The sequence below is a fragment of the Pomacea canaliculata genome, linkage group LG9, assembly GCF_003073045.1.
Source record: "Pomacea canaliculata isolate SZHN2017 linkage group LG9, ASM307304v1, whole genome shotgun sequence".
NCBI lineage: Eukaryota > Metazoa > Mollusca > Gastropoda > Architaenioglossa > Ampullariidae > Pomacea > Pomacea canaliculata.
In genome coordinates, this window is record NC_037598.1 from 7,652,391 (window position 1) to 7,679,175 (window position 26,785).

The 26,785-nt window shown below is 38.9% G+C and overlaps 1 protein-coding gene across 4 annotated transcripts; it reads right to left on the minus strand.

Moving 5' to 3' along the window:
- Window positions 1-361: 361 nt before the first annotated feature.
- LOC112571590 (peregrin-like) lies at window positions 362-26,041 on the minus strand. 4 transcript variants are annotated; one of them, XM_025250684.1, is made up of 16 exons: window positions 25,894-26,041; window positions 23,894-24,615; window positions 22,657-23,519; window positions 20,993-21,146; window positions 20,484-20,615; window positions 19,912-20,040; window positions 19,304-19,492; window positions 13,385-13,502; window positions 13,009-13,110; window positions 11,741-11,854; window positions 11,198-11,419; window positions 10,288-10,905; window positions 8,060-8,209; window positions 6,455-6,561; window positions 3,500-3,642; window positions 362-2,995 (listed from the first exon to the last, which is right to left on the minus strand). In XM_025250684.1, the coding sequence occupies exons 2-16, from the start codon at window positions 24,563-24,565 to the stop codon at window positions 2,803-2,805; spliced, it is 3,906 nt and encodes a 1,301-aa protein (XP_025106469.1). In that variant the 5' UTR covers window positions 24,566-24,615; window positions 25,894-26,041; the 3' UTR covers window positions 362-2,802. The 4 variants fall into 4 exon arrangements, with proteins under 4 accessions (XP_025106469.1, XP_025106471.1, XP_025106472.1 ...); XM_025250686.1 differs by lacking the exon at window positions 8,060-8,209; XM_025250687.1 differs by lacking the exon at window positions 6,455-6,561 and having other exon boundaries at window positions 2,858-2,995.
- Between the last annotated feature and the right edge of the window lie 744 nt (window positions 26,042-26,785).

Consider the following 26,785-nt stretch of genomic DNA (forward strand, 5'->3'; position numbering starts at 1 on the left):
ATTTCGAGCAAGTCGACTGGCGACACTCCACAAGCATGGCACCCAATCTATTAAACACACACAAAACAAATCCGTCGCTCTCTCCGAGACCATCTAAAGACTAGACAGAATCTTCGTTAACACTTTAGGGCTGTCGACGATTTCTGCTATTGTGGGACATGTACTTCGCTCTCTGCGCAAAGCTCGTAACCAGCTGCAGCTGGGGTTGATCTCCCGACCTAAGCCGAAGGGGTTAAAGTTGACCGACGTATTTTATTTATCACATTCACTTCCAACAGAGTTTGCGATTCTGAGCAGCAGGTGTTTCGAGTAATTGTATATGCGTGCATTGTGTATTAACCGTGCGTGTGTGGTTTTTTTAATATTTTATAACCCTGCTCGCTGTAGTTTGTAGTGCTTCCTTCGAATTAACGATAGCTTTAATTGAACACTGTAATATGTTTCGGCCATGTCTGTAACAGATACGCGCGAAACAAAACAAGCGACAACAACTGAACGTAACGAAAGCGTTTCTCTGCTTCTTTCTTCTTACAGCTGTTAGGCAGACACGAAACGCATGAACTATAAGCGACCACATCAAACCATCTGAAAATTTAACTTTACATATTTACATACCATCAACGTCGATCACGCGGTATAACGCCTCTCCGATGTTGCCCTCGGCTTTGTTCTAGACACGTTGATATATCTGGACCAACAAGTAACATCGTTTGCAACCTTGCATCTAATCTCAATATCAATTTCCTCCTACCAACCCGCACATATATGAATAACACCAAACTCATATTACTCTATAGTTTGAGAAGGCAACGCGACTTGAATTTCATATAGTAATATTTTACTTTATACTAGTACAGTAATATTTCCTCGAACTGACCTACTCTAAAAGTTAGTTCCCTCCCCCATCGTCTCACGCACACTTGCCACTGCTGCTGTTCCAGCGCAACATCCCGCGGCCGACCGTACTTGGCGGCTTACAAAGGCGCACCTTCCTGTTCATCTCGTGTCTAGCGTTCAGTCTCTGTGCCGGCTCTCTGTCACGCACACAGCCAAGTCTCCACCATGCCAGTTTCTTTTACCAGGGGTTAGGGTGTCACACACTCAAACCGTGTCCACGTATACGACACTCTGCGTGTTCCAGGCAGTTTGTTCTCAAATGCAACGCCAACGGGTTTTTTGTTGCTACTGATTTTAAAAAAAAAAACTTTTGCAAGCGTATATTGTTCGTCTAGAATTGCAGTCGAGGACTGCACGGCCATAGGCAGGATGGAGCTTGTCATCTCCAGGTCAACACCGTGCAACCGTCACACGCCAATGACTTATTGATCATACTCACACACACATATAGTGAACTGTTCTCTTGAAAACAGAATCCGTGGCATCGACATCACTAGGCGCTGCAATCTCTTAATCAGATGCAGAATGCTTGTTTCCCACCGAGTGGACTCAAAAGTTATGCACGCTGAGCTGCCACTGTAGCGATAAACTCCCGACACCACTTATCTTCTTTGCGGATTTCTAGAACCGAACTGTCCCACTGCTCAAAATCTCTGGTCACGTGCGAAATTCTCCGGTTTCTGTGGCGTTTGAGAACTGACATCTGATGCCGGCAGCGGACTTCTGATAAACACGTTGAAGCCATTTCATACGTCAACTTTATAAACGCAAGAGAAAATTGCAAGGCAGATACACAGACGCTAGGGGTCCGTTAATATACAAGCTAGCTAGCTACTCAAGCTGTTGTACTCCTACAAGGCGTGAAGACACTTCACGGTTACAAACGATACAATGATGGCTACAATTTAGAAATGTTTAAAATATAAATAGTGCCCCCTGAGAAACATTTTGTAAACAGGTTGGTACTGGTGCCCTTAAGTCGAAAAGGTTAATACCAACAACACACGCACTAAAATGTCTACTTTTTCCTTTCACCACAGCACAATGCAGTGTTACAGCATTAATAAAGCAACCCATGGGGAAAAACAGGCTTGACACTTTCCAATCAGACAGCAGATCTGTTACCCTAAATACACAATATCAAGAATATCTTTGAAAGGAGACGATCATCGTACACTTGGGTGGTTAGCCACATTCTTTCACCCTGTTGCAGTGCTGTGCTTGAGGTCTTCCGACGGGTCGGCATATTTAAAAAAAATTGTAAAATTTCATTCTTCACCGATAAAAAACGGGACAGACATCTGTAATGTTTTATGTCTGCTTGAATGGATGGAAGTGGATAAGCAGGTGAGATGTCCTTTGTATTATGTACAATATGTATCATATATAATGCAATGAACAAACATGTTTATCAACAAATGTGCGCCTTGCAACAGGCTATGCAATCTCATTACTGAGAATACGAATATTAACAAAATGATGGAACCAGATGAATGATGATTTCAAATCTATGTGCGGAAGCTTCGCATGCTGCTACTCTGAGCAGATCCGATACTTCTGTCTGGAAAAATAAAGCATTCAATTACGCTGTCGTTGTTGGCCACAATGTCACGTCTGCCAACTGGGCCAAATGATCGTACACATTGCTCCAGCTTCATTCGCCATCTCACCAACTCTGGGAAACGGTCGCCAGCGAAATCCGCGTTAGTGAAAATGCAGTCACTGCGCACTGTGATGCCCTCTAGAGTCTGAATACTGCAGATAGCTCTTTTGCTCTCTACCTCTCTCACACACACACACACTCCTTCCTTCAAACTATCACACTACCACACGCATTCTCAACTGTACCCCGCTCCCCTGCCATTTCTTTTGTTTTGTTTTTGACACAATGCGTGCTGCTGAATCCTAGCCTTCCGAGCTGGAATCCCCAGAGAGCGGGTTGGGCTCGCCGTTGACCTTGCAGCGGTGGATGATGGCCTTCTCGTAGGCCTTCTGCACGGCCTTGCGCACGTTGGGCTTTTTGTTCTCCATCAACTTGCTCTTGTCCAGATCCGAGTTGACGCCCAGCGGCTCCAGTTTCTGCCTGGGGAGCCACTGCCTGCAACATACACGGCACAATGACGTCGATCAAAAATTCACCGTCTACAACACAACCACGTTATTTATAGCTTACTTTCCTACACAAATCAGCTTTACACTTTTGCTAGCAAAATACTTTACTTCTGAATGCAAGGAAAAGACTTTACTCGACCTAATGGGCAAAACCAATGTTCGCAAATGCCAGACACAGCCATGTACTTCACATATTACGGGACTTTTTGTGCCATATTCATTGCTACGACAAATGAAAAGGATCTTCCTTTGCATGTGATCTGACAATGTAAGTTTTGCTGCAAACGAGGAAAGCCTGCAAGACTGGACCCAGACTATTTACCTGGGCATAATGCTGACTGCTACCGTGTTAACGGGCACTAACCAAAGATCACGTGGCAGTTATATTCGACAGATAGGGCCAGTGTTATGGACCTTGCTGGGACGGAAACGGCACTTAGTGTGAAAATCAAAAGCGTGGAACCTCAAAACGCGAAGCGGCAGTACCCACCAGGTCCTTTTGGTGTCGAAGAACAGGACGAGGTAGACGGTCTCGTCATACTTGCGCTGCAGCTCCAGCACGTGATCGGGTGGCACTGGAATTGGCACGCCGTTGTGGAAGTACCCTGTCTTTGGCATTTTTGGGTTGATGATCTACCAAAAATAAAGCATCGACAACTTACAGGCTATTTTTAAAATGCATCTTATTCTCAAGCGTTAATCGCTAAAAACCCTGTAAAAGATCTACAAGACATGTTCAACAGCAAAAAAAAAAAAAAAAGATCTGTTTCCACATCCTTAAGTTTTATTTCGTGAAAATCTCTTAAAGTATGGCAAGAACTGCTTCCCCATTATAAAGCACGTATTGTAAAGAAGAATGTCTGCGCTGAAGCTTGTTAGTATGGGTTTTAACATCGATGTAAGTTAGGAAATATCTTTTCTGAGCAGAAGTTAACTTTTCCTTTAGTCTCACGGCTTGACAACTTATCAAATAAACAATGGCGACCACTAGATCCAACTGCACAACCTACTCTTTCATCACGCGCGCGTAAAGGACAAAGGAAGTTTCTCTTTCGTAGTCTGCCCGCGAGAGAAAACCACGCTAACAGATCACGGACTAGATATATGGAGACACAAAGTACAGTGTCTACATACGTGTGGTGTGGTTAGTTAATACGTGTGAGAAATTTTGCTCATATTGATGCAGCTCATTTTGCGCTACTCTATGTCCTAATCGGACTGTATACGAGTTCAGTCTAACGCACAGAGAATGTTTTCAGAAAAAAAAAAGCCAAGACATCTGAGTCGGCAAACAAGAAATCACGCTTTAATTAAATTTAGCATCAAAGTCAGAATCTGGGCATGTCATACTGTAGTGAAATCAAGCAAAGGTTGTTTTTTTTAATCTTGATGAGGCATGGGGAAAGAGACCGAAATGCGTAACGCTTGAAGTATGACTGGCCACAACTTTATAACGGGTGTAATGCTTGAAGTATGACTGGACACAGCTTTATAACGGGTGTAATGCTTGAAGTATGACTGGACACAGCTTTATAACGGGTGTAACGCTTGAAGTATGACTGGACACAGCTTTATAACGGGTGTAACGCTTGAAGTATGACTGGACACAGCTTTATAACGGGTGTAACGCTTGAAGTATGGCCACTGCTTTATAATGGCCTAACGCTTGCCTTTATAATGGGGTGGCGTGATGGGGTTTTCCTCCCACCCTGCAAAAAAGCATGCAACAGCAGGAGCACAGAAACCTCTATCAAGACAAACATGATCGTTGATATTTCAAAACTCCTGTAAAATACATACACTGTCACTGACTACAACAGAACTACACTTGTCGCATCTCCCCAGGTAAGAAGCATGCAAGTTTTGAAAGCTTATTAGTTTCTAATGGTAGAGATTTTTATTTTATACACAATTGAGCAAAGTTCCACAAACAAAAGCAAGCACTGCAAACCGCATTTACTAAATTACCGGTATATGTAGCTGTAGATTTGTAACATTACAGAGGCAGACAAAGTACGGGCACTTTGATTATTGTATCAGACAACAGAAGTCTACTTGTTTGCTGATTTAATTTTGCTCTGATTCTTTTTTGCTTTGAAATATCCTACAGCTGCCAATAAACAAATTCTGGAAAACTAAGGCACAAAACGTTGATTAGTGTGCCAGAAATTTAATCAAGTGTTGTATGAGGGGCTCTGAAGCGAGAGTAGACAAAACGAAATGATAGGCGACTAAACACTTTGTGACCAGTTAACGTTACTGTTCAGACAGAACTTCTGGACATTAGACATGATCTGTCTCAAGACTATCAACAGAACTGTACTTGTAAACTTCCGTCCAGACACGAGAAATTACCGGCTGCTAAATGATGTCAGATTATGATCCTCAGACCTAATAGTGCCTTTTGATGGATTATATTAAAGTACTTTCACTCCTCCAGCACAGACTGCCTGGTCTGAAAGTCTGGCTAAATGACACCCAATACGAAAGGTACCGAAACACAGTTAAGGACAAAAACATCTTGTTCTAAAACCATGTTTAGTTCTGAAGTTATAAAGTTCTGATGATGAAGACGATGTGAGCACATTCACTCTGAGTCTCGTTTAATCTTAGGACTACCTCTTCCTGATTTAGGGGCTGGTCGGCTCAAGTGACAAAGATTTGTAACATTTCTTTGTCGGAATGAGACCTCCATATGCCTTAAGCACACATGATGAATTAAGGGTACGATTTTATACTGTCGGTGACAGTACCTATCGACAGCAGCGCAAGTAATCAGTGACAAGAGAAGAGGTGATGGTAAAGGGGGAAGGACGACTAAAGACATAAAACCAACAACATGCAAATCCCTGGCTGTCTACACGTTTACTCTCCTTGGTCACGAGGATACCAAACACCACTAAAACATGCACACATTTAGGAGACTGACCAAATAACAAAAAAAGTAGTATGTACAGGGAATGGCAAATGACACAAGCACCCGCACGCACGCGCACAAACACGCATAAAATGCATTTCCTTTTACTACATGTAGGCATAAACGAAGTCACCAGCCATCAAGAAGTCATTACACAAAGAATACGAAGTTACAGAGGGAGGAGGAGGGGGATAAAAGGATAGCGGATAATGCAAACCAAGGTCACAAGCACCAAGAGGTTAAGCTGAACGCAAATGAAAGGAAAGCCAGACTCCCGTTTGCCTGCAGATCCGCATCCGCAGCCCATGCTACAGGCAGACTAACACATACACGCTGTCAAAAGCGGGATAATGTGATCACACACAGTGATGCTTTTTTAAAAATCTTTTAGTATATGACTCAAGCGATCCGCCTAGCGTCGGCTGTGGGAGTGCGGATCTGCGACGAGCGAAAACCTAGCAGTGCTCAGGCCCAGAGAAATGTGGGAGGTTGGGGCGTGGCAGGTGGAGAGGTAAGCAGGCTACTTACCAGGGCTGGGTACCAAGGGTAACCCCGACACTTGGCCCACACCAGGTCCAGGGGCTCTAAGGTAATCAAGTCGTCATAATCAACACTGGGGCTTCGCCTTTGACGAGCTGAAAATCAGAGATGGTGATCTCTCTAGACACAGAGGTACACAGTGACCATCGCTCTCTCTCCTCAGCTGTGAACTGCGGTTCATAAGCCACCCGAGGACAGCTTCAGTTCCTGTGCCAAGCACCTCCTCCAGGCCTGCTGGTCCACACCAGCGACACCCCTACCTCCAAAAATCTATGCCATCTCAAGCCCACCCCTACTGCAGCACTGATGTCTAAAGGCTAGAGTGTGACGTAAACACTAGGTTCTAGCTAGGGGGTAAGGGTGACAAAAATAAACATACACATGTTCTCATTTTTATTTCCACTAGTCATTCCGATGCACTGCTAATAATTCATCCAGCTGACCAATAAAATCTCTTCTCTAACTGTTGTACACTGTCTGATTATAAGATATCTGGAATATTAAAATATTCATTTTATGCAATCCTTTTCACACTAGACTATATGTCATCTGTATCTAACAATATGTATCTGACTTTATCTTGCCATTCTTTATGCCCTCTATGCTGCTGAAGACGATGGGAGCTGTGATGAATTCATGTTATGTTCTAAAGGACAAAGGCTGAAGGACAAAAGCACAAAACAAATATGTTCAACACGTAAAAAGACGCAAGTTTCAATGAGCATATCGCTGGACATTACCCACCCGACAAACCCTAATATCCCTCTACTAGTGTAGCAAGCTCTAGTCTAAACTATTAAGTCAAGCACAAACCTATAACATGAATGTTAAACTTATTACACATTGAAGGGAGCGGAGAGAGAAAAAAAAGAGAGAAGTGCAACTACAGTCACACATGCATAATGTTAATCAGCAAACCAGACTAATCCGATAAATAAAGCTCATAAAGCATGTTATGGCAGATTTATCATGATTGCGCTCTAATGTTGAAGGCGAGTGGGATAAATAAATGATTATATTTTTTATTTATTTTAAGGAGCAGCATCAAAGAAGCAGCACAGCACTTCCTACATAGATTTTAACGTTTCCAAACCTGCTTAGAATGAATGTTGGTTATCTTGTTCAACGTTTATAACTTTAAATTTCATCTGTTCTGAGCGTATCCAAATAGATCAAAGCTGCTGGGCTTTATCCAATCATCTGCTTACAAATTATTTCAGCTCACAACAATTCTCAGTATCCTTTTTTTCCCAATGCTTTGTAAGGTTTCCCATCACTTTGGTACATCATGGCAACTACGTCACGCACAGAAATGTAAAAGTCTTTCCTACGCGAGTTAGTACTATAGTTTCGAGGATATGATAATCTGTGAAAAGAGGCGATGACAAAGACCTAAGAAAGATGACAATGAGGTTTATCTTCACTCATGGAATAGCAGATACTGTTAGTGCAGAGAAAATACGTGACCTGGTGTCTAGCCCAGTTTTACTACCACCCCAGTACCTACACACATTTAGAAGCAAAGCCAGTGAGGACACCATACTTGCCAAAGATCAAAAAGTGCCCTGGAACAGCGGTGCAATAGGGGCTCACCTGGGGAATTTTCGTCAGGTGAGGGGGCGTAAGCCGAAGCAGGGGAGGCGACACCTGGGGACGAGCAGGGGCCGATATCTAAGCCATCCTCCTGAGCTTCGAGCTCAAGCTGCCCGTTTGTGGTGACATCAGTAGCCTCAGAGTTAGCGTCTAGGCAACCAGGGGGTGGCAGGGCGGGCGGCAAGCACAGCACAGCGACAAACGTAAGTGGCCAGGCCGAGAAGGGAGAGGGATAAAAATACACAGGGAGATACCAGACAACATGACTAAATAGTAAGTAAGGTAAGCAAACGTAAGCCGATAAATGGTACACAAATTATGTATGTACAACCATACCATCCAAAATGCTTTCTGCTGGTGGGTAAAGGATCTCAACATGAAAGACTGTGTCAATGAAGTCTAAATTGTTGTTGTATGTGAAAAGAAATGTCTAAAAGAAATCACATTTTGGATTTTGAAAAAGGACAAAAATATGTATGGAAGGCAAAACTACAAGCAAACTACTCTCAAGACTAAACAATTATCTTTTGAAAGGAGGGACTATATATTCACAATATAAACAAAACAACAGTATAATGAATTTTTAAAAAATACACCATGTGAAGAACATAATGTAAAATAGTGTGTTCGGTGAACGAAAAGTGCATGTTTAAGAAAGTATTCATTGACACCTAAACTGATGGAATTTTCCTGCAAGAACTTCAAAAGATGTTTTTGCAACAATGAGAGAAAAATATTTAAAACTTGTCCCACAACAGTTTAGCATTCTCCTGGCAACAAACTGCTATCATACGAGCATGAAGTATTTGAAATTTATAACATGAAAGAGCTTCATAGTCTGCCTTTTCTCACTCTCCACAATACTTGTTTCTGGTAAGTGTAAGCGCTATCAAAATAGTGTTATACAATAGCACACTACTTCCACAACCTTCCTATGCAACCATTATCACAAATTTAGAAACACTTTTTTTTTCAATTGTCCAAACAGTGAAAACAGAAACTGTCTGCATGCATACACCACAACAGGTGTGGGCAATAAGAGAAATGCAAGTCTAGTTAGGCGATTTTGACGGCAGTGGTGTGGCAAAATAGATAATGAACTAGACACTGGCATGTGGCACATAAGTTTGGCAACCAAAATTAAATAAATAATAAACAGGATATATTTCACTGCATGCCAAAGCAGCGCAAAAAGCGTCCGCCAGCGCCCATTCTGTCAGGAAGTAAAGCATAAAACAAAAGAAAGCATCCTCTGCGCAATTTCTGTGATCATTAATGGCAGTGTGATAAGCATGCCGCTTCACTTCCACAAAAGTTTAAATCATTCACTGTTTATCTAGCACACTAGCAGACTGTCTATGTGGCAAAATTATCCTATTTACCATATGGTCCACACCTTCTAGGACTGTCACATTACCATCTTTCCTGCCCTTAGCACATGCCTATAGTTGTATGCTGTATCTTTATTTCACTTGAAATAAATTGGATTTTGAGAAAAAGATGACTTTAATTTTCAACCTTGCAACCAAAGTCTGTAAATTAAAAAGATTTATGGATTTTCTTCTCAAATATGGTCATTGTCTTTAAAAAAAAAAAAAGGCCGAAGTAAAATGAAGAAGAAATGCTGTTGCAGCAAAATATCTGCTCTAGAAATCCCACAAAGGCAACCTCAAGCCATGCAGATCGTGGCTACAAAATCTCTTCATATGCTGCAAAAAAAGTGAACTTGTGTTGTGCTATTCATCAGATCTATGCAAGGAGCAATGAGCAGCTAAAAGCATCAATACTTTCCCCACACATCCCAAACTCACACTGAAACAACAAAGCATAAAAATGCTAAAGTCAGCACTGTGGCAGCTCCGAGCAAAGCTTAACATACGTTTAAAAGCAAAGCTTTTGTATGTTTAATATCACTTGGGTTTCATGGATATCGAAATTAATGCCAAAATTAATGGACAACCTGAAGTTTATCTTTCCTAAACATAGCAAAATGTTGGCAGGCCAAAAGTTAAATGATAGGATGGTAAGTGTATAAGCACAAATGATGACAAAAACCTCAAGGAGTCTATGATTGATAATATAATCAAAAAGGCAATGTTGTGCTCAACAACAAAAAAATACTAAAACATGCTGACAGGATAAAAACTGTAGCCTTGCTCCGAGCTCCACTTTAGGAAAAACAAGTGCAGGTTTGAAAAGCATGATCAATGAAAGTAGGACTGGCCTACCTGATGGGCTCTGATTGCTGGAGCTGCCTGTGGAACTCTCAGACTCGTCACCTGAGCTCAACTCCGAGGTGCTGTCCGACTCTGAGGAAGAGCGGATGTTGCGGATGCGATATGTTTTGAAACTGTCTCTGTTGGCCAAGTCTGGGCCATCTGGACCGTCGCCTATTGCACCCAGTGCTGAGTCGTTCAGCGAAAGGGCTCTCTTTGGGGGAGAAGGCCTGGTTTCTGTCTCTGATGAATGGCCCAGACTAGCTGATCGCTTGCGGCCAGATAAAAAAGGCCCCAGGGGGCTAGCAGGCCCTGATGACTGAATAGACTCAGGAGATCTCGGCTCGACAATTTCAACGTGGGGATGTTGAGAGTGTTGGCCTTTGTTTTTGGGGGGACGGCCAGGTTTCCTGGGGGTAGGCTGAGGACTAGATGGCGCCTCAGCATGCGCTGTTGACAGGGAGGATGAGGCAGGAGCTGAGCGTGCTGCTTTCTTGCTGTTGAGGAGAACTGCCGTGCGACGATTGACTCCTGCTGGAGAGGGCGTATGCGAGACACCTGCATTTTTCACTTCCTCAGGTTGTCCAGCAGCACCTAGCTTGGTGGTGTCTGCTGAAATGCCCCTCTCATCTGCAACCAAAAGCCTGCTTCATCCATTTTTCTGTATGCATTTTCAACCACATCAGTGCTTTAATGTGCAACTGTATGATTATGAAACCAAATGTACATTCTGTTAAAGGACAGTTCTTTATTCCACATTTAGCATTATTACTGACTCCTATCGCCTAATCTGGTGTCCCTATTATTATAGGAACTGTCTTTCCCATATATGCAGCAGACACTTCTCTGATATCATTACTTACTTTACCCCGCTCATTAAAAAAAAAAAAAATCCCAACAAAAACAAACAAAAATAGCTCACGAGCTATCACTTTTGGAGGTTCTGACTCTGATTCACTTCGACTTGCCATTCTTCCTCTTCCTCTGCCCCGCCCAACACCTCGTCCTCCTGCTCGTACAGGAGTCTTCATTAATGGTGATGGCATCTTTTCTTTAGAGGTTGTGGCAGAAGCTTCAGTAGAAACATGGTTTGTCTCTGACTGAGGAGACTCATCCTGGCCTTCTGAATCTGTACCCGTTGAAGCTGAAATGTGCAGCATCTTGATAACATCCCCTACTGTGCAAGCCAATTAGCTTGTGACAAAAAGTATGCTTACTAAGCTAACCTTCATCTTGTTTTAACAGTTGTCAATTTCTTTCAGGAACAGCTTAAATGGGCTAGTTACAGGAGAAACAAAGAAATGGCATATGCACCCACACTGCATATTATAGTTTTTAAAAACTTTTCAAAAAAAAAAAAAAAAAAATGTGAACACATTCATAGCAGACTAATGCTAATGATGGAACTAAATGGACAAAGCGGCAGTTTCAAGAAAATTTTTTTTTTAAAGCTTTGAGGATTTACCTGCATCAGGAGATTTTGAATCTGCTGCTTCCATTTTGCGCTTCTGCATAGACAGTTTGCGCCGCACCTGCATTATCTGTTTCCGAATGTTCTTTGCAAATTTGGCTCTTTGACCTGCAAGAGCACATGTAACTTTGTGTTTCTCATTTCTTTCAATATGTTGGCAAAACATTTTTAGTTTACACTCTGTCCCTTCACTAGGGTGTTTAAATCTATCACTCTAGTAATTGGTATAATTGGCTAATAATTGGTATTAAAATCAAACCTGGCACTTGGCTACAGACCAGAAGAGCCAGTTAGATATAGATCATTCACGTCTGAGAGGGAGAGAATGAGAAAAAGACTTCCATGTGATCAAATACAGGCAGGTCTACTAAGATTACTCTTAAAATCTTCAAAGGTGTACAGTGTGCTAAGTGATAGGGCAGGTCATTTTAGACACATGGGCAAGACAAGAAAAAGACATGGTGCCCAAATGTGTCTCATCTGATGCAGGGAGCATCTGAAACGTCTGCATGAGCACATTGGAGTAATAAATAGATGCATACTTCACAATAATTATTTCACTCAAGTCCATGCAAATCTGCTGATCCACAACAAAACTACATCAGAAGGATATGTTAACAACTATCACCTCCAAATGTCTCATCATCCACCCTATGTTCCAAAGTATGAACATTTTCTCGATCTTGTACTAAACGTTTTAGTGAGCTGATGCATGCAATGCAATGCTCACAACAAATCACGAGTACATTCCTCTCCGCCCACCCACACAGAGAGCTGCAGGAGGCTCCAGACATACACCATGATCCAATCTATTCCACTCTCTCTTTCCCACAAAGTTTTCCATAATTTTTTTTTATCATAAGGTAACCAAATCCTAACTGATTTTAATAACCAAATACACAGGTATTTAAGATGTCTGGTTAAGGAGACTGAATATGTCTGGATGGAAGATTCTGACTGAATGTTGCTCCAATGATTAACATTATTTTAAACCAACAATGAAAATGTATGCTGCCTCACTTTAAATCCAAATATTCAGACTGCATGGTTCTCATTTCAATACCTCAGGTGCATTGCAAACATAATGTACTTTTAAATAATAAAGGAATGTTTGCTTTCTTCTTGACTTTTATACAAACCTAACAACTATCTTGTAAGTAAATTGGTTGAATTAAAGTTAATGCAACTAAATCTAAAGCACAACTGGGGAAGGCATCTTTGAATATCCTATCTCACAAAGTTAAATCAATAAACTAACTCACCCCCTGTCAGCTGTGTATTGGCCATTTCCATTTTGTCAAGAAGAGTCTGCAACTGCTCCTCTAAAGGCAAACTTTGTCGTACATCGTGCATGAAACTAGCAACTGGAAAAATAAAGACGTAAAAATTTTACATGCATTTTCCTAATCATGTTCAATATTGACAACTGCCCAAATTCAAATGCAAGCCTGTCCACAATTCAAAACTAACCTGATGCAAAATAAAATTCAACTAGTAAATTAATACATTTGAAATTCATGGTCAAGACGTTTGCTGAATGCAATATTAAATTTAAAATCAAATGGCTTTCAAACTTTTAAATTTTGAAATTACAAACAAAAAAATAGGAGAGAAAAAAACCTCCTAGTAAATACTCACAGTCCTCTAAATTTTCTGCTTCATCTTTTTGGGGAGGATGAGGCAGGTGCAAACCAGTTTCCATATCAAAACCCACTCTCTCTGCAAGTTTTTTGGCTGCTCTGATGATTGTACCACCCTAATAAAATCAAAAAGAATTTTTAAAAATCTTTTAGCATTTCTTATTTATACATAATAAATGTAACTTCTTGAATTTTCACGAAGCTTAAAATTTCTGCATTCATTGGGGAGAGGTGGAGCATGTATGTGTTTGTACATGCATGTGTACATGAACTTGTATATATGCCCACATGCATGCATTTATGGGTGAGACAGAGAAAGTGCAAGTGTGAAAGAGAATTATCAAAAAAATACACAAGATTTAAGAAACTATTTATAGTTTATGAATAGTACTATCAATGCAGAGCAATAGCATTGGTCCCATGGTCATGTGGCAGTCCTGTAGCTCACTAAAAAAAATGCCCAACCTTTTCCATTTTTTAAATACATGAACTAGTCTGCACAGATTTACGTGTGTAAGAGTGTAAATACTCATCTGAAAAGAGCTTTCAGCACATAGCTTTTAATCAAAAACTCCTTGCTGAAGGAATTCATTAAGAAGCAATAAAGCTGACAAGTCTATCAAACAACCTGTGTCAGCAAGTTTACTCCAAGAAGGACACATTTCCAAGTTAAATGGGTGAAAGACTTCTTTCTAGGCATATGTCATCTCCTCTCTTTCCCTCCCCTATTTCCTCAACTCTCTGCTACACCCCTCTCTTTTCTGAATGTTCTGGCCTGCACTGCAGTTTCATGAAGTTTTGCAACCCATGTTTTATAGGAATCAAACAGGCATTCAGTGTTGAACAGATACCGCAAAGTGCAGCAGGGAACAACAGGCTATCCAGTGCAAGCCCCACTGGCACTGCTTAAACTTGGCACATATGAAAATGAAGCCTGATAAGGGCCATATGCCACTGCTAATCCAGTCTGAATTTTAACGTTTGTATGATAAGCTGAATTCATTTTGGGACAGCTATCCTCATCACAGCAGCTTCAGAAATTACTTGGCAATTTGGAAATTACTTAAACAATATTCACATTACTGATGCACTTTTTCATTCAACCTAGCAATCCCACTCTTTTATTGCTTTCCCCTCTACTTTATATTAGCCACCAGGTTAACTACCCTCATCATGAATTGAATTTTTTTTAAATTACAACCTGAAATTTGGTACTTTCATAAAAAAAAAAAAAAAAAAAAGCTTAGGGGTCAAAGGGCTTATGGTCTAGTAAATTCAAATTGCAGTAAAACTTAAAGCTGCCGTTAATGAATGTCTATCAGAGTATTAAAGCTGTAGACCAACACTCACTAATCAGTGCCCTTAATATCAAAAACATCACATCAAATCCTGCCCACTATAAAATACATTCAGTTTATTTTAAAACTTTAAGTAGCTCTTTTATTATTTTAGTAATACCCAAAATGATTAAAAATTCATATTATTGTACTCAAGTAAAACATTTTACGATGATGTGTGTAAAACAAAGAGGAAGATGACACAAAGGACCGTGTGGCCTCCTGCCTTTGCTTTTATATGTGAATACATTGGTTGTGAAGGGCTCTTTGTTTTTGAGGACATGTAATATTAGAAGACTACATGAATTTCCAAAGAATATGTGCCTTGTAATGACACACCAAGGCAACTCATAACCAAATGCTAGTTGAAGATGTCTTTGTACTAGCCCTACCATCACATTTCCTTTTCAAACTGTTCGTGCCATCACTGAAAGGGAGGGTGAGGGGATGAAATTCAACAACAGCAACAACAACAACAACAACAAAAATGCTTCTTCTGGTGTTGTAAAGAACCCAAAGTCAAGGGCAGCTCAACATATTTCTATCACCTGCTGGATCTGGCAGGCTAGCTAAGTCAGGGAGTGTGCCCACATGCCATGGTGCCTAAAGTGGTGTGATGAAATTATGGCACCACTGATCTCTGCTCACACCATTCTTTCATGAAGTTCTTGTTAGTCAGGCCTGAGGCAGGACTGGTCCCTAAGATGCTTCTCTTTTCAAAGTACTGTTGGTTTTTTTGCTATAATTTCAAGGTGTAGCTTCTTTATACTAGGCACCTACAGCTGACAACACCTATTTAAAAAAAATCACATTTGGTCTGACAAGAAGCTAGAATACTCGTTAACATGACTTTTATATAAATGTGTCAAACCTATTGCATATATGTTACATAAAGTCTTTTTCTATCATTGTATGTGACTACCAACTTGTTCTATTTGCTGCGAAACAAAGATAAAGAAGTTTTTGTCTCGTCAACCTGTGTTGCACTTTGCATGGTTGAGAAATAAATCTACTGTTAGCTTATTCCTTGTTAATCCTTGAGGAGCACAGGGCTGCAACAACACTTCACCAGCGAATCCGGTTTTGGGCAGCCTCCCTCAGTTGGGCTCATGTGGTTCCAACCTTCGTTGCCTGACTCTCTACTGTTCTTTACCAAGTCTGCTTTGGTCTCCCAACTCTCCTCTTCCCCTAAGGGTTCCACTCAAGTGCCTGCCTGGCAATGGTGTCAGCTGGTTTGTGCAGGGTGTGTCCTATCCAGCCCCATTTGTACTTTTTGATGTCTTGACTAGTGGCATTCTGGTTGGTTCTTTTCCAGAGGCTGCTGTTGGAGATCTTTCCAGGCCATCTTATTCCTAGAATATGGCAAAGGCATCGCTTGGTAAAGGTCTGGAGCTTCTTGTTGATGGTGTTTGTCACTATCCAGGTTTCAGAATCATACAGCAGGACTGCCTTTACATTGGTGTTGAAGATGCAGTTCTTACTGCTGAAGGATAATGCTTGGGAGTTCCAGATGGGCCGTAGGCTGTTGAAAGTATGCCTGGCCTTGTTGATGCCCCCTTTGATGTCATCATCCGCTCCACCATCCTTGTTGACAATGCTCACCAGATACATGAAGCGATCTGTTTCCAGAATGTTCTCTTCCTGAAGTTGGATTGTGAGTTCTGCTTGTTGTTGAAAATCTAATGTGCTATGGCATAAATATCTCAGCTTGAAAAAAAAACCCACATTTATTAGCAAAAATCTACGATCATGGTGGTTGAGAACGACCTTTTCTGCAAAGATCAATGTTAATTGCTGAGAATTTGCTTGTATTTGTATAAAAAAACACCATCCATATCTGCAGCCTTATCATTCAGACAGAGATAAGAATAGCTCAGGCCAGCATTGTCAGCCATGTTGAACTTTACACATGAGAATGGTTGGTGATAGGTTTCATCACAAGTAATTGCAAAGTTCTAGATAATGATTTGTTTAGTGAAAAAAGAACTTTCTGAACATAAGGTGCAGTAAAGGTAACTAACCCTAACTTTTTCAGGTCGTTGGGGGGCGGATAAGGTGTTAGAGACCTCACTTTTCTCAGGGCCAGCGATGCATGAGGGTGGTGCCCATCTCCTCTTCCTCATTGTTTTACCTTCCCCAACCCTCTATTGAGTCAGGTAACCATAACCGGGAGCAGATTGCTGCACTAATTGGGCATTGAACCAGCATGCTCTCAGTTCAGATGCCAGCGCTCTAACCACTCAGCTATCCATTTCTGAACATACCTAATGCACAAGTGTTATTTTCAACAGATTTTTCATAGGCGTATTGTCAAAGTTTACTTTATTTTTCAAAAAGAAAATTTTTCCCCTCACCCCTAAAACAAAGATTTAAAAAATAACCCCCAAAAAACTTGTGATCTTTCTGCTTCTTGTCGGATGTGATTCTCAATTCCAATCCATAAAATCAGTAAGCAGCGTGGAATTTTCTGGTGGTACTGTTTTCGTCAAAAATGGCTGGAAAGCAAGTGAGTGTCTAAGGTAGTTTGTCTTCCACACACAGAGCAATAAGACAGACCCAAAAATAAAATACTAAATACAACAGAGGGAAGAAGCCCAATCATTAATTGTATTTTTTTCAAAACAAAACAGAGGTATAATGTACCAAAAATCAGTTTGAAAACACCAAGGTTTTGTGAGTTTCCATTTCCGCTACCAGGTAAATGCCACTAGCTACTTTAAAAGTTTAAAACATACACTATCATGCCCACATCATTGCATTTTGTGCGGGAAGCCAATACCTTTCTGTTTGGTCTTAATATAGTAGGAAGCAATGACACAGACTGACCAGAATACTACAATCTGACAATTTTAAAAATACACTAAAAGCAATAGTCATGTCTTGTACATACGGTTGTCTTTCACTATATCGCGGTTCACTTATTGTGGCTTCACTGCGCTGTGGTTTTGTTTTAAAAAGTACTTTTAATATCTGTATTGCAGAGTTTTTGCTATATTGCATAATTTTGAAGTGTAGAGGTATGTACATAATTTTATCTTAGCTTAAAAATGTAAAGCAATATAAAAAATATAAAACGTTAATTCAAATATATTAAAAGAATATTAAATCAAAATAAAATACACTATGTACAGGTATTTCATAAGCAGATGAATACCGTACTATACACCATACTCTACCCCACTACCGATTGTGCAAGTTTGCCGATGTAAGATTGTACACAGCACACTGTTGGCTGATGGAACAGAAGGCGGCCAACCGCAACAATGTGTACCCATATAGCATTTTACATGTTGTTAAAATTAAATAAGTTTAAGAGTGTAGAAAGTATTTAAGAGCATATGAAGAGTTTATAAGAGTGAGGGCAACGTTAATAAGAGACTGGGAAGGGTTTATAAAGCCTTAAATATATATATATAATAAAAAAATATATATAATGCTGCTACTTCACAGATTTTCATCTATCATGGGATGAAGTTTAATTGACAAGACCATTTCTTTTCAATCAAATGCATAATACTTTTGAATCTTGAACTATGTGAAAACACCCACTTTTCATTGCCCTTCACTAACATAAAATCTCAGTACAATTGTTTTTTTTTGTTCTCTCTGGTAGACACCGTGTGCATTTCTGCAGGCATTGCATGTTGATAGCAGCCAATGTAATTAATTTTATAGTTCTTACAAAAAGAACTGATTTTGTTAATTTGTTGAAAGCATTCACTGTTACCACCAGCCTATGAATATGACAAATACTAACACCGCATTTACTATGTAATCAAGACTGTCAGAAGCAGTGACCAAAGGTAGCATGTCAACTATAGTGAGAGCTAATGTCTTAAGAAAATCATCATAAAAATAAAATGGTTAACATCTGCATGTACTAAGGAAAAGGAAAAAAATAGACATTGTGTACAAGCATATAAATCACTAATATATGATAATTAGTGCTTATATTCAACAGTCCTTAACATGTTTAGATTAAAATTTTTAAGGATGACACACTAAAAATGCATGCCGAAAATAAAAATAATGCTAATTTACAGATCCAATAAAAATATAAACTGATCCTAGCATATGATAGTGTGACTTCTGATCTTTAGACTTTACAATGATACAAAAGCGATACATTCACCTGTATTTTATAAAACCTGTATTTTAAAGTGTGAATTTTTTCAGTATGTTGATTAACAAATTACATAAGATATTCAGCACTTTATTATAAACAGGCTTTAAATAAATAGTATAGTTTATATGCTATAGTCCAAATGAATCTGTCCAAACACAGGCTAATTTAAGTGTTCTAAGCACATTTAAAACAAGCTAAACTAAGCTATGGCGTTCAGTACATTTAAGTGTGTTAAATGCATTTTCAACCAGATATTTTCAACTTAATGATGAGTTAATTGGGACACATTCTATCGCAAGTCAAGAAGCAGCTATACCGCATTGAAAATAATTCACTTTATGCTTGACTATAATATACATGCAACTTTTGCTATGAAGAACTATCTTTTCTACAATCTGCTTAAAGTCTTTTCAAATGCATCCTAACAGATGTGCATTGCAAAAGCATGGCTCACCTGTTCCTTCAGTTTAAGTGCAGCCTTGTAAAACATGGTGTCTTTAGAGTTGTAAGTGATGCAGTTGTTGACAATGAGTTCAAAGTCATCATGAAAGTCATCTAACGAACGATATTCATGACCATCCACCTTTGCTCTCATGCTGGAGAAGTCCATAGGAGTTTTGATGTAATCCAGATAATCAGGGACCTGCATGAAAATATGCATGACACATATAGGACAAGATGAAAGATGATAGAAATTAAAGTCCTAGCACACAATTATATTTACTGGACAAAGACTGAATAAGACAGGTAACTTTTTGTGATTTGTATGTACATGAGAGAGGGAAGAGAAGGTATCATTTTATGCCCTCATGCATTCTGAGTATCCACTTCGTGCAGCACTCACATAAAACACTGCCATTATAATAAGTCCCATCATAACAACGTTAAGAATTAGACCTCACCTCAAAAATACTTGGCTAAAATCCTTCTAAAGTGAGACCAACATTTTCTTATCACTAAAATACAAAATATCAAGTAAAACACTTGATATACTGTTGCCAGATCATCAAGCACAGTAAAATTAATTATTTCCTTGTAAACTGATGCTGCATGTCAAATTACCTCTTCAAGAGAAACAGGTTCTGCAAAAATGCTCTCTGTGTCTTTTTCCTGTAATTGATCTAAAGTCTGACGAAGCAGAAGAGTAAATGGTTGCAGTTGTAATTCTAGTGCCATCTGATGCAAACGCAACTGAAAAAAGCAAGAAATCAAGATCATCGTCCAACTTCAATAATATCCCAGATCTCTTGTAAGAAATCAAGAGAAAAAGGTAAAGCATCGATGCACTTACAAAAACCACTTCTTTTTCATCAAACTTCAACCTCTGGATTTCTCTTTCAATACAATTTTTTTGTAATGCTTAGTACATTCGCTTCAGCAGTCAACTTAAGTCTATAAGCAACTTTTGGTCCCTGCAACAGCAATCAGAATTAGAAAACACTTCGTCTCGTGTGTTAATCATAGATGACATTCTTTCTTTTAACATTTAAATATTAGCTGATTCAGATTTCTTGCATAGGGACAAAAGTGATATTAATGGAAAATTTAATTCCGACTTATAACAGGTGTTAAAAAAAAAAAGTAATGTCATATCTTGCTGACCAAAGAGATCATCTTCGGTAATGCTTACTTACCTGTTCTCGCTTAAGCTTCTCTCTTTTTCTTATTAGTTCTACCAGTAGCCTTGCTTTTTCTAGATCCTGTCGAAGCCGTTGCCAGTATTTCAACTGCTCTCGAAGGGCATTACTCTGCTTGTCATTTTTCATCTGTGATAATAAGATACTACTAGAATATGCTTTCAGGGTAAAAACAGATATCCTCTAAAATGTCTTCAAAATTGTTTTTCAGAATGTATTCAGAATTCCAGCTTTAACATTTTCTGCAACTGGGGCAACAGGCACAATAATAAGAGACTTAGCAGTAGTGTTTTTCTGCCACTTTGTTCCATAACCTTTTCTTAAGACTGACTGCACTGTTGTCATGCTAATTTCAGTCACAATCTGGCCACCCCATCAAGAGTTATAAGGTATAAACTCTTCTTAGATATTTAAAATATATCTCTCTCACACACACACACTCTTTATTCAAAAACAGAAGCACATTCATTTATATGCACACTGACAAAAAGTAGTAAAAAACTTACATGGTCTCTGTTACGAGTCATATGATTGGACTGCAGGCGGCGTAATAGTGGAACACCAAAACGAGACTGTCTCTTTAATGTCCAGTAACTCAAAAGACGCTTCAAAAATTGATCACGCTTAGGTATGGACACCATTGCAGCAATTTTAGTTAATCTTGGAAAGGAAAACAAAAACAACCTCAAATTAAACTAAAGTTATCTTGTAGTTTTATGTTTTTCTAGCTTTCTGTAAAGACAAAATGTATGCATTTATGTTAATCATTTAATTTGAACAACAATTTAATCAGGTCTTTTGACCTTCTGCAAAATGCAATATGGTTCCTCAGAAGTTAATTTCAATGAATATGCTCTACAGATTAAAAAGTGTGCAAAAGCAATAAATTTCATATGGAAACTATACGTCTGAAGACTAATGCAACAATGTACAGTATCAAAACTGTTCTGGCATATGTCAGCTATAAATGTACACATTTCATGCTATATATACACAGCATATCCCATCTTCCTTGCTATATTAAAATAACTGTGGTTGTTATGAAACTCTTTATGGCCATATGATGTATTAAAATTAGTCCTACAGATGGGGTCACTGACAAACTGTGCTTTTAACACTCATTGAAAATTTTTTAAAAAAGGAACTATAATAAGCAAAGCTGTACAAGACATAAAAGCTATTGGCAAATTAGCTCAATGAAAGGGTGTGAAACATAATTATATAAATTCACCATGATTAAGTTTACTCAAATATAATGGAAACAAAGGAGAATGTTTTTCATCGAATTAGCAATTAGGATAATATGGCAAGGTAGATGACCCTACAAACAGGTGCTAAAACTATGATTCAAAATGTTCAGTTACCTATACACAATGAACAACCAATAGAAATATATCCATCTTATTCACAAAGGCACAAAATCAAGTACAAGCCATATGTTTTGTCTTGTAAAAAAGACCATTCTTAACTGATTTACATTTACTTTTCAGAAAATATATTCATCAAACATGTATGTTAAACTTTCTCCTTAAACAGTAAATGATTAAATGCCATTTAATTATGGTGTAAAAAAAAAAGGGTGCTGAATTGGTACACGAAGTACCCAAGATCTTGTTTTACACAACCTGCCGATTCTGAATTTTGATCAATAAATTTTATTTAACACTACCAAAAAACCTTAAAAGAATGTATCACTGTGATGCTATCATTAGTCTTAGAACTTTAAAGGTTAAAGAAGCACATGTTTCTAGATCATAAGGTATCAACAATTCCAGCCACCACTTCAAATGTCAACTAGCTGGAATATACAACCAGTCAGTAAAATATTTAGGTTTAAACCAGTTCGACCTAAACCTAAGCCATTTTTTCAGTCATGTTATGATAGTTTTATCTTAATAATCAAATTTAATGTTATATACATGTGTTATAGACATCACTCTATGACTGCTCCCATAACTCGGTGCTCCTGAACAACCAGGTTGATAAGATAGTTCCCCAAAGTTAGTATTTTGCAAGGAGTGCCATCTGTCCCTAGTGCTATTTAACTGGGTCCAGCCAGTGTCAGTTAAGGGAATAATAATGACAATTAAAGACATTAACTACCTAACTAGTTAAACTTACGCTAAGAGAAAATAATAAATAATCAAGTGCTTCTTTAAATCAAGCTTACCTTTGTTGTGGTATAATGGGGATTGAAACTACTGGTACAGCATTCCTTTTTTCTGCAAGTATTTTCCTAGCTTTCCGCATTTTTATCCTGGATTTTGCTTTGGCCTCCTTAGCTGAAATGCTATTTGTGGGACTATCATCATCAGCAAGCATAGGAGTCCAGTCACTGTTAGCAGGTGTGTGTACATCACAGAATGCAGTTTTCCTCACACCAGCTGCCACACCACTTGGACCTGGTTCTTTGATAGCTTCTATTTTCATAAACAATCCTGCTTGCTGAGCACAAGTCACATGGAAGGCAGTGTAGCAGTTTGTTTTGTGACACTGTATGCATGCTCCTGAGCCTCTTTGTTTACAAATGTAACAAGTAAGTTTTTTGCGTGCTGGTGGAATGCGTTCCAAGCTGTCAATAGGTTCCAGAAACACTGTGTTTGCAAAACCCACTTCAGGTACCCATAAAGCACACACAACATGGGACCAACGACCATCATCTGTCTGCTTGAATGCACCTCCTTTGTTAGGACAGAGACAGCAGTCCACAGCTCTTGAAGGAGACTGAAGACATCTGCGACAAAGCCACTGTCCTTCAGGTATATAAGGAACACCATAACACTCCTGATGCACAGCAAGATTGCACATGTCACAGAACAAAATCACATTGCTGTTTTGACACTCTCCATCCATGCAAATAGAGCAGACTGCATCCTCATCAATAGAGGGTCCTTGATCTTTGCCAGATGTCTGACTTTGGAAAAAGGCTTCTTTCTCAAAACGATCCATTAACGTTTCAAACACTTCTTGGGATATAGAAGTCACACCCTCAGTGCACCTTTTATCATTAACAATTTCAAGCCATGCATGATCCTGAAAGAAATTTAACATTAAGACTTGAGAACAAAATATACTTCAAATTCATTATGTCTATACTGAAATAAAGACAAAAAAAATAAATCTTTATAAACGTGAGCATATCACAGTGGATTACTTCTGATGCCAGCATTGAAAGGGTTAAAGCTGATGAAATATCAAGTGTTCCACAGAACATAAGCTTTCTTTGGTCAAAATCATGAAAGCAGTAGCTAAATTTTAATAAATGAATATGATCAGCCCTTCCAAAAAATTTATATGTTCTAGATTTTAATGGTTCACATTTCTTATAAAATCCTCTGAAATTTTCTATAGACGTAAACCAATACTTAAAAATATTTTACCGATTTAAACAGCATACATAAATTTACCTCTTCATCCATGTCATATTCCACTTCCTCATCTAGTTCATCTAAAGACTTCTCTATGTAACGGTAATAGGACGATGGTCTTGGTGGGATACCATTTGGCTTGATGTAGTCATCAAGAACTTTCACCTGAGCCTCTGGCAACTTAATAGGCTGATTAGTTGTAGCTATATTTTCTTTTCGCACCTTGCCATTCGCTTTGCCATTTGCTTTTCCATTTTCAGCTCCTCTAGTTGATTTCTGAGGACTCTTTTCAGCCTTTTCTTCTTTTTCAGTGTTGTCCTGGTTGTCAATTTCATCCTGAGAAATTATCTCCAATGGTTCATAAATATCAATCCGATGCAGTCGACCCTCCAAACTGATCTCAACAAGACGCTGGGAGTCTGCATAAGAAAGAGATTCCCGTCCAGGAGATCGAAAAAATTCTGGTGGTGTTGGGGACCGTCTTGCTTGCCTGTGGTGCCATTTTCCACCTTTCTTTTTGTTCGGCTTGCTTCCTGAGCGTGCAGTTTGAACTGGTGAATCTGGACTGTCATGATCAAAATTGTACATGTGAAACTGAATGCCTGAGAAGCTTTTGTAAACTTTCCCACAATTACGAATAGGACACTCATAGGGTGGTTTTGTGGCACGCAGATTCTGACAAAATGTTTTCACATCAAAATCCAGCACCATGGCTGCAACTTTCAAGTCATCAACAGCTTATGGATACCAAAGATATCAATCTGCAGACAAAAAAAAAAAATAGGTGCATTTAACATATCTAGCAGAAGATGGTGCTCATAGAGGTAACAGTTTCATAAGCCTCTGCAACAAAACCACTGATAAATAATTTCTTAATCTATGTCTTTCCACTCTGATTTTAAATCAAAAATACAAAAATGATGATTATTGAAACTATCTGTGCAAATATCTATCAACTTATTTCCAACTACAAAAAGCTGAATATTTTTTAAAATCACATATTTACCACGTATCAGTGTCAACAGCTGTCTAAGACTAAATAAATTATGGTAATATTTCTGCTAAAAGGAAACTGAAGTATAGTTCCCCAATCCTAAATATGGTCTCAAATAAAAAGGGCAGTAAACAAGAAAACAAGGACAGGAAATGATTAAGGCCACCACACATTAAACCACAATGTTTTCAGAGTTCTTTTAAAAATTTGAAGCATGCTTTATTTAAAAATATGCCTTCCAGACATATGTCAAAAATAGGCATTTCAAGGCTGCTCTCTCTACTGCTTCTTGTAATAGTATTACAACATGTATAGCTCAAAAGATTAGTGACAAGTCAACAACAGCTTCTGTTCTCTCGCTGTTACTATTTACAAGTAGTGCTACTGTACTTATGTTTGTTTACAAGCGTTTAGCATTTTTTCATCTCAGTGCTGCCCTCTCAACTATTATTTGTAATAGTCTTGCAATACGTACAGCTCAAAATAATAGTAATACGCCAACAGCCTCTGTTCTCGGGTTGTTACTATTTACTACTAGTAGTGCTCCTGTACTCGTGTTTACAAGCATTTAGTAGGCTTTTTTTTCTTTTTAATAATGATTCATGATGCATATATCCCAAAGTGTTCATCGTGCTCACTAATCCGAGTCTTTCGTAAATCTGTATATTAAAAGGAAAGCCACGACATCTGTATACCACGTTTCAAACACGACATAAACAAACATCCTGAAACAGGAAGCAAAGGGCCTTCATTAAAATATCCAACATGGCGGCTGTCATGGCTTCCTATACAAGAGCTAATAGGCTTTTTACGTTAACCGAACATTCAGTACCCTAGACGACAGCCAAATAAACTCCGTCAACTATGCCAGATAAAGATATCTATCTTTTAGGATAACACACTATCGCATCAATAAATGAACATTAAGTATCTATCTACGTTTATATTTTTTCAGATCCTCACGATTTGAATAAACACATTCCGTTTGACTCTACCCTAGACAAAGACGCGAAATTCTTACATTAAAGACACCACAAAACCTTACCTGTTTATAAGATAATGAAATATACGTTTCACTGGTGACGATACGAAAGCTCATCACATGGTGCTGACATCAATAAATTAGTTATTCAACAAACAATAATAAGTTGTAGTTTCCACGCAATCGCAGCGTCCTCTCGCCGCGAACGCAAGTACGCATGCGCAATAAAAAAAATTTCGCATCATAAGTTCCGGGCGGGAAACAGATGTCGTCTGCTCGATGTTCTAAACCCATCAAAATTACTTTCCTTGCAGACGGTACTAAACGTTTTCTTCAATGTTTTCCGTGGCTAGTAGTGCAGTTAGAATTTCTATATCAAATGTGAATGTTTGTGCAGCTTATATATTTTAAGATACTGACTTTTCATACAATTTGTTATAGCGTTCTAAGCAATACTAAAAAAGGTATGGCGAGTAAAGATAACGAGCGATGGAGATTTACTTGTATAATCAAATGTTTAGCATTAGCCATTTTCTGATACTCTTCGACTTATCATCGAGACGTGAAGAGGTATGAAAATACTTTTTGTTTTTACATCACTCAAATGGCAATTAATAACATTCCCTTAAATTTAGTATCGATGGCATTTACGACGTCAACCATCACCATTCACTGACGTATATAGGAGATAGATCGAGATCGTGCACGCTTAAATACAAACATGTACTCGTAGTAATGTGTTGATCGTTAATTGTATTTTTAGTTAAGTCTCATTGACTTTGCAATTAGATGTACGCGTTTAAGTATCCTCTCGATCCCTTCCTCACATTACTTCCCGCAATACTCGGTGTTTGCATGTCCTTGTGTACGCGCACGTGTACGTTTATGTCATCATAAGCAATCAAAACTCCAGGTTTTGCTCTGTGACACCTGTATGTGTGACTAGCCCAAATCA

Bases quoted from the DNA above. Each gene is read 5' to 3' on its own strand.
- LOC112571590 (XM_025250684.1), bottom strand. From the start codon at position 24,565: ATGGTGCTGGATTTTGATGTGAAAACATTTTGTCAGAATCTGCGTGCC. The intron at 21,147-22,656 runs GTAAGCTTGATT...TTCCTTTCCAAG, and splicing joins CCCATTATACCACAACAAAG to ATTAACTAAAATTGCTGCAA. The intron at 3,643-6,454 runs GTAAGTAGCCTG...TATTTTTGGTAG, and splicing joins ACCCTTGGTACCCAGCCCTG to ATCATCAACCCAAAAATGCC.